The sequence below is a fragment of the Gasterosteus aculeatus genome, chromosome 17 (genome assembly GCF_964276395.1).
Source record: "Gasterosteus aculeatus chromosome 17, fGasAcu3.hap1.1, whole genome shotgun sequence".
Taxonomy (NCBI): Eukaryota; Metazoa; Chordata; class Actinopteri; order Perciformes; family Gasterosteidae; genus Gasterosteus; species Gasterosteus aculeatus.
In genome coordinates this window covers 13,974,671-13,983,476 of record NC_135705.1, presented here as the reverse complement: position 1 = coordinate 13,983,476, position 8,806 = coordinate 13,974,671, and the positions used below count along the sequence as shown (strand labels likewise).

Sequence of the window (8,806 nt, the reverse complement as noted above, 5' to 3'; positions counted from 1 at the left end):
TTATGTTTGGAGCAAGGGGGAGGATCCCCTTCCCTCATTTCAACCTGGACTCTCAGGTTGCTGTCCAGCCTCCCTTCCACCTCAGGCTACACGCCTCCATAGCTGAGTGACAGGAGTAGCCTGTAAAACAGGTAGATAGAGATTGTCAGATGATAAGACGACACACGCAATGCATTGGGACAGGCGGAAGGTAAAGAGAGCGAGAGGTGAAAAAGTGGAGTGAAAGTGTGATTATAAATGGGAAAAGTGCCTTTTTTAAGTGAAAATGTGTTTGAAACATCATTCCAACATAACCCAGCATTATTATCTTCCAATATTATAAGAAATGTCTTACAGACATACAATTTTGACTAGTCATTCTTTAAAGGGCCATCTTGAGGAATCTGGTAGCATCTAGAAATGACACAAATGAAACAAATTCAAATTGGACCTTTATAGAATGAAGGCTTTGTTTGTCTGCCAGCTAAATTCCTCTAATGCGGAATGACAGGACTGGTCTGTAAAGCATGTAGAAAGGGTTAGTCATATGATAAGACGCCCTGCATTGGGACAGGTGGAGGGGAAAGAGAATGATAGGCGAAAGGGTCATCATGTGGAAATTGGTAGCATCTAGGAATGGTCTTCCCCTGCTTGGCAAGCGTTGAGAAAATTACTATGGAATACACAAAAAGCAAGAAAACAAATACAAATTGGACCGTTTAAGAGCAAAGGCTTTGTTTGTCTGCCGGCTGCGCTCCTCTAATTCAGAATGAATGATAGGACTGGCCTGTAAAGCATGTAGAAAGGGATAGTCAGCTGATAAGATCAGGCACACCCTGCATTGTGATAGGCGGAGAGGAAAGGGAGCTAGAGGTGAAGAAGTGGAATAAAAGTGTTATTATTTAAGGGAATATTGCTTTTTCAAGTGTATGATCCTAGTAGTTTGATTAGTGGAGGGGAAAGTTGGATGAGTAAAGGGCAAAAAGGTAAAAAATGTACAATCCCAGCATTAGTACCTTCACTTCATCAAATACACTCTTACTTAGTCTTACTTAGTGAACTCAAAAGAGTAAACTAGCATCCAAATTTGAGATTTCAGGATTGTAGATACATTGGGTTTCCAAATTAGTTTAAACATTACAGCAGTATAGAACTAAATGGTCAGTTGAGACATTTCAGTTTGCCGGCGGTCACTCTTATATTTCTATGTCTCTACAAACAATAATGCGGAATTTTGTGATTACGTGGATACACCCCTCTCACCCCTCTCCTTCCCTCCGGCTACACTACATTGGTAGTGTTTGAGAGGAATCAAATAAGCTTAAACATTGCTAAACACGTAGTCACCAAAATATTTTTGCCTTATATTCTGATGGTTTTATGTGCAGCACTTTGAATTGCCTTGTTGTTGAAATGTGCTAAACAAACTTGCCTAACCCAAGACAAAACAGAATTAATCAGTTTATCAGCTTCTCTGTTCAAGCTGAAGGTGTATGTTATGTTTTTTAACAGCATTGATTGTAGCAAACCATATAACAAGCATCATTTTTCTTTGAGGTCACATAGTAAGCTACCAGAGACAACAGGAATTCTGAGTCCATACAAGTTTTTAGTACATCTTGAAGGGTTTTTTTCCCCTCAGGTGGCGGCACGGATCTCTGCCTGTCTGACTGACTCTCAGTGGATTTCCGCTCAAATGTCTGACAAAACTGAACTACTTCTTAGGAATCAGGAAACATTTATTGCCATAATATGTCAGACATATAAGAAATTTGTCAGGGTGCGGGGAAGGCAGGACTCAAACGCAGACTTCAAAAACAAAGAGACTTCAATAGTCACAAACTCCAAAAGGGCAAAAATGCAGACGGGAAGCAGGAACATCCAAAACATTCGACAATGAAGCGACAAGAGACGCACACTGCTTAAATACACTATGGAGGTGCAGATGATTGGACACAGGTGGAAACAATCACAGGGGATGACAGGACAAGGCAGGAAGGGAAGTTACCCAGGGAGACAAGAGGCAGAAAACTACAAAATAAGACCGTAAATAAACCCACACCGTGACAGAATTTGACTTGGCGGTTGGTGTATAACAGCAGACAACAGTGAAAGAGGAATAAAATGAAATATAATGCTATGGGTTAGTAATATAAGGCTATGGGTTAGTTTAAACATAGGAATAAAAGTAAAAAAAAAAAGGGAAAGTGACGTGTGCAGTGTGAAAGAAAGTGACCGATGGAATGTCAGAGTCAGTCAGTGGGGGACCGGGCTCTGTTGATGATCCCGACAGGAAGAAACCGTTCGTGTGGCAGGAGGTCTTAGTCCTGATGGACCTCAGCCTCCTGCCAGATGGAAGGGGCACAAACAGTTTTTGTCCGGGGTGAGAGGAGTCTGCTACGATCTTTTTAGCTCGCTTCATGGACCTAGATTCCTGGAGGGACGGCAGATGGCAGCCGATCACCCTCTCTGCAGAGCGGATGACACACTGCAGCCTGCCCTTGTCCTTGGCTGTGGCTGCAGCGTACCAGACGGTGATGGGGCAGCAGAGGATGGACTCGATGATGGCCGTGTAAAAGTGCACCATCATAGTCTTTGGCAGGTTGAATTTCTTCAGCTGCCTCAGAAAGAATCTCTGCTGAGCCTTCTTGGTGATGGAGCTGATGTTCAGCTCCCACTTGAGATCCTGGATGATGATGGAGCCCAGGAAACGGAAGGAATCCACAATAGTGACGGGGGAGTCACACAGGGTCATTGGGGAAGGTGGGGCTCTGTTCCTCCGGAAATCCACAACCATCTCCACTGTCTTTAGAGCGTTGAGCTCCAGGTTGTTCTGGCTGCACCACGACACCAGATGGTCAGACTCCCACCTGTAGGCGGACTCATCCCCACCAGAGATCAGTTCAATGAGGGTGGTGTCATTCGCAAACTTCAGGAGCTTGATGGACTAGTGACTGGAGGTGCAGCTGTGTACAGGGAGAAGAGCAGAGGGGAAAGAACGCAGCTTTGGGTGGGAACTGGTGCTGATGGTCCGGGAGGCTGAGACATGTTTCCCCAGCTTCACGTTCTGAAGAACAGATCGGCAACCTTACAGGCTGCCCTCCACCTGTCAAAAAGTATCCCTTTCTCCCGCGCAAAGTCCACATATGACTGGCTCTGTGCTTTTCTAAGACCGCGGAAACGTTGTAGGCCTCAGGCTCTAGCTCATATGTTTGCAAAATAGCACTCTTGACCTTATCATAAGTTAGCCCATCCTCCATGGACAAAGAGGAGCAGGCCTCTTGAGCCTTACCCACCAACTTACACTGCAACAAGATCGCCCACACATCTTTAGGCCAATGTAACGCAGCAGCAATACGCTCAAATGCACCAAAGTAAGCTTCTACCTCTGACTTACGGAAGACTGGCACCAGGGAAATGTGCTTACTCACATCAAAAGTGACAACTAGGAGAAGGCGCCCCAGCAGTGGTAATGTTACGGGAAACTCCTAAACCACATTGATGAAAGGATCCCCGGACGAGCCCCCAGAACTGTTACGTCCCAAAAGTGTCTAGGGGTGCAGGACGTAAACAAGTTAAAATAATAAACCCGGGAGATCTGGACCAACGGCAAAACAGGATATTTAATGACGGAAAACAATACAAGGCAACTGAAAACAATCTCCAAAAGGAAGACAAGTACGGCGTATGGCTCCTTCTTTACTGGCGCCCAAAACCTCCTCACGGCAGCACCTCACAACCTCTCTGGTTCCGCTCTGGCTTCCACTGCAGCAACACCACCACTCTGGCTTGGCAGAGCCATTTAATCCTATGCTGATCAGCTGCAGGAGTGACGTCGCCAGCACACCTGAAGAAAATCACACCCACTCATACACACACACACGTGCAAACACAAACAAGGCACGTAACAGATGAGATTTCCTTTGTTAAAGTCCCCAAGGACAATAACTATCTGGGACGGACTCAAGTTCTCACAGGAGTCTTCTGATATCTTGAAACAGGACACTGAACTTAGAGCAGAAGGAATGGCTTCTTTAAATGAGGCTACAGCAGTATCCTATGAGCGTTGACTGTAGATACTCGTGGCAAGAGGAGGAGATTCCGGTAGTAGAAATGCTATCCAGAATGCAGCAGCTCAACTGGTTTTTAACCATCCTAAATTCTCCCACGCCACTCCACTCTTCCGCTCTCTTCACTGGCTACCAGTAACTGCCCGCATCCAGTTCAAAACATTGGTACTCACATACCATGCTGTGAATGGATCAGGTCCAGTCTACATCCAGGACATCCCAACCTAATTTTTTATCTCACTCTCCCAGTTAGCTTTGCATCTGCCAACTGCTTGTTCCTCCCTCACTGAAAGCAAATCACTCGACAGGATCATGACTCATGACACGCTGTCCTGGCTCTGAAATGGTGGAAGGAGCTCACTGGTGACATTAGGACCAAAGAGACTCTTTACATCTTCAACCGCAAACTAAGGACACACCACTTCATACTCTACCTTGACTAAAAACACTAAATGAATTGTAGCACTTAAATTGTACTTATTAGCTCTTAGCAATTGTGAATCGGCTTATTTGATGAAATTGCACTGTTTTGTTACTTATTCTTCTGGGTGTGTATCCTAATGGTTGAAATGCACTTTTAAAAGATAAAAGCGTCACCTAAATTACACGTAGTAATGTCATATTTTGGAGGTTCCTCATCTCCCAGCGGTAAAAAAATGTAATCTTCAAGTTCTTCCACCAAATTTGAACTGTTCTTCTTCTTAATTGGCCACTGCCAATGGATTCACTTTCTCAGTTATGTCAGCAAAAATGTTATTATTGACATCTTTTATTGACGTCGATAGGTTACCCCCAGCCAGGGAAACTGAAAGTATCTAACAATGGTATTGTGCGATGTCCTGGGTCCAAACATGATGCCCATAGTTTGAAGAAAAAGCATTCAAAGTTTCATAAAAAAATGTTTGAGTGAATATTCAAACTTGATTAAAGTAAATCCTACGGTATATGCAGTGCATCCACCTGAATTCTCATTATATTACAACATCAAGTAAAAACCTGTAAGTAAAAACCTCTTACTTGATATGTTTTCATACATTAATCACAACAATAATGAGGGTGTTCATCTAAGTTTATTTTTTTCTGATTTCTTTGATGTAATTCACTCTCGTGTTAAAGGCTTTTACAAAAGAAAGACTAGTTTTATCTTGAAGGCAGGAAAAGCAAAACTGGAATGAAACCATTTGACGGAACAATAGTAACAAGGCTGAAGCAAATCAGCTCAAAGTTAAACTGAAAACAGATCAAAATCTTGAATTTCTTAGATGAACCGTAAATTGCTCCCCTTAATTATATAAGCAGTCAGATGTAAGAATGACTACTTCAACAATTTGTCTATACTACAATTATTCATCTCAAACATTTCATCAACGGATTTTGTTTCAGGGAAAACTGCAGTATTAAAAAAATCCTAAAAGTAGACAAGATTGGGTAAAGCTTGTCAAAGAACTGACAAGGCTCTTGTTTGTCTAAGGCCATGTTAACCTTCAGAAACTCTTTTTGAATGATGTTAAACAAAACCGATTAAGAGAATTCCACAGAGATCCTTTCTATTCACTCAATAAATTGAGCTGTATTGTTGGTCATGCTTAAGAAAATATCATAGCACCATGAGGGGTACAGATTAAGATCAAACTGAAGGGGATTCTGAGGGGGAAGAGGGATGGCTCTCCTTTTCAATAGAGTCTCCTGGAACTGGCTGATGAGGTGCTGGTCTTGGTAATAGTACCACCATATCCACCAGACAGACTGCTGCCACCGAAGCCGAACCCACCACCGGAGCTGGAGAGTCCTGAAGCAAAAATAGTATGTACATGTTATTAATTCACCCATCCATCCATCAGTGATGTCTGCTTGCTGTGTTATCGATGATGATCAAACTGAAACTTTACCTCCAGAGGTCTGCTGCACATGGATGGTTGCATTTGAACCTCCGCTGTTCAGTCTAGTGGAGAAATAGTGAAGAATTAGAGAGCAATTTAGATTTGAAGCTAACGCTCCAGCAATAAAAATATATGAAATACCAAACTTTATCCCACCTGCTCTCTTCTCCTTCCAGCAGTTTCCTGTAGGTTGCAATTTCGATGTCCAGGGCCAACTTGACGTTCATCAGCTCCTGATACTCGCGCACCTGGCGGGCCATGTCCTGCTTAGCTCGCTGCAGAGCATCCTCCAGGTCTTTGATACGTAGCTTGGCATCCTTCACTGCCAGGTCACCACGCCCCTCAGCCTCTAGGATCTGAGCCTCAAGACTGGCCCTCTATGGCAAATGATGTAGATGATGTAGTCCAGATAATAACACGTCACCCAGGTGAATGTCTTGAAATATACCTGTCCTTTGATGGTCTCAATCTCATTCTGAAGACGGGAAATCATGCGGTTTATGTCTGAAATCTCAGCCTTGGTTGAGCGCAGGTCTTCCCCATACTGTCCAGCGGAGCTCTTTATCTCCTCATACTATCATGAAAAATAAGCTGTGTCAAGAGCATAATCCACACAGTTGGATGAGGTGCTGAAAGTATAATACAAATTCATTGAACAAAAGAATAAACCTGAATTTTCACCTTCTGTTTGTACCAGGTCTCTGCTTCAGCCTTGCTGCGGTTTGCGATGTCCTCATACTGAGCACGCACTTCAGCCACTATAGAGTCCATGTCCAGGTTACGGCTGTTGTCCATCTCCACGACGACGGAGGTATCCTTGATCTGGCCCTGCAGTTCCCGAAGCTCCTGCAGAAAGAACAGTTGATGCCGTTAACTCTTTGTCCTTTAAGCTGACATACAGTACACGAGGAGTGGATGATCATTAGCTTTTACTTGAATGCTGATTATAGTATTATGAGGTATTGGACATTAAAGATACATACGGCCTCATAGACAGCCCTGAGGAAGTTGATCTCATCCTGAAGAGCATCAGCTTTGGCCTCCAGCTCCACCTTATTTATGTAGGCAGCATCAACATCCTGCATAGACAATCATATAGAAACAGGAAGTGTTACAACCTGCAACATTGTCTTAATCACTATAAAGGGAAAGCACATCTGAGGTTGCTAGTTTTCACACCTTCTTCAAGAGCACAAACTCGTTCTCTGCAGCTGCACGTTTGTTGATTTCCTCTTCATACCTGTTTTGAGAAAACTCAATATTTTAGTAATTGCGTGGCCTTTTGAACATCTGCTGACTTATATATTTCAAGGTATATTACAAAGTATATTTCGTAACTTGTGAACATGTCAAGCCAGCACTCACTTTCCCTTGAACTCCTCAACCAGGCCCTGCATATTCCTCAGCTCTCCATCCAGCTTGGACTTCTCGTGGCCCAGCCCGTCGAGCTGTCTACGCAGGTTGGCAATGTAGGCCTCAAACATACCGTCGATGTTGGAGCGGGTGGTGGTTTGGTCCTGCAGGAGGCTCCATTTGGTCTCCAGCATCTTGTTCTGCTGCTCTAGGAAACGTACCTGGGGAGGAAGGACCAAAACCAGGACATTTTTCAGATGTTCTAAAATGTTGAATTGTTTTTCAATTTCAATTTCAATATTTTTTTTCTACCAAGGTTCTTAATCAAAGGTTGTGGTTCCTTCTTTTACATGTTTCCATTCATAGCTACATATCTAAATTACAACACTCAATTCACAACAACTCAACTCATGATGGAATCTTTGCCTGCTTGTTTAAGCTGTTTTAATACTAAAAGGTGTGAAAGGGAAAACACAATTTTCGTTCTTTAAAAAATATATAGGATCCATTTAGCTTTAAGGTATTATTGCAATTCATCTTTGCACATGAATCATCTATGCTCTGTTGGGCAAACTAGGTGTGGCTGACAAAGACGACAAAGGAGTGCCGTGCTATGGAGGGTTTTGTTCTGTGAGTTTGGCAGAGAGCGGATAGTGTTTAGAGAGTTTCACTCTTCATAAAGGACCTCTAGCTTTATAGCTTGCACACAGTTGTGTGATTTTGTAAAAGATAAGCAAATGTAGAGTTACTGCTGCAAACTAAGAATGTGTGCTGTGTCATAACAACCAGGTGATACCACTGTGCAAAGATGCAAAGTAAATAGATCCTCATTTTTTGTCTCACTCTGCCAGTTAAGTCACTGCAATATAATCCTCACCCATGTTTAGATAGTGGACAGAAGGGCTGCCACATGCTCAAAATAAGGACTTCAGGCTAACCATTACCTTGGGTTGCTTTTGTATCAGTACTAAAATAATGAGGCCTACAGTGTACTAGACTTTTACAGAAGATAGTCATTCAGATGGCATAGAAACAAACCTTGTCGATGAAGGAGGCAAATCGGTTGTTGAGGGTCTTAATCTGCTCCTTCTCCTGGGTGCGGACGGCTTGGATGGATGGGTCAATTTCCAGGTTCAGAGGAGCCAGCAGGCTCCGGTTGACTTGGACAGCGGTGATCTGTGGAGCAATGCTTGCTTGGCTAGAACCAAAGCCATAACTACCACCCATTGAAGACATACTGTAACCAGCTCCAACTCCACCAACATTAAAAGAGGATCTGTTTGAGAAGCTGCTAGTTGGTGCAAAGGATCTCCTGGTGCTGCCACCGGAGCTTGTGACTGAGTATGCCTTCCTCATGATCTTTGCAGTGGTAAAGGTTGACAGTTCTCTGAGAAGTGGAAAACAGATGAGCAGTCTTCAAAAGGAGAGCCAAGTCCCTCTGAGTGTCTGACTGTCGACACTGTCTGCTTTTATGTTTGGAGCAAGGGGGAGGATCCCCTTCCCTCATTTCAACCTGGACTCTCA

The 8,806-nt window shown here is 43.4% G+C and overlaps 1 protein-coding gene across 1 annotated transcript; it reads right to left on the bottom strand.

Moving 5' to 3' along the window:
- Positions 1 to 5,100: 5,100 nt before the first annotated feature.
- LOC120835432 (keratin, type II cytoskeletal 8-like) lies at positions 5,101 to 8,806 on the bottom strand. The gene is made up of 9 exons (XM_078092440.1): positions 8,321 to 8,806; positions 7,295 to 7,503; positions 7,109 to 7,169; positions 6,913 to 7,008; positions 6,611 to 6,775; positions 6,378 to 6,503; positions 6,086 to 6,306; positions 5,939 to 5,991; positions 5,101 to 5,838 (listed from the first exon to the last, which is right to left on the bottom strand). Exons 1-9 carry the CDS (start codon positions 8,636 to 8,638, stop codon positions 5,723 to 5,725), a joined length of 1,365 nt encoding a protein of 454 aa, XP_077948566.1. The 5' UTR covers positions 8,639 to 8,806; the 3' UTR covers positions 5,101 to 5,722.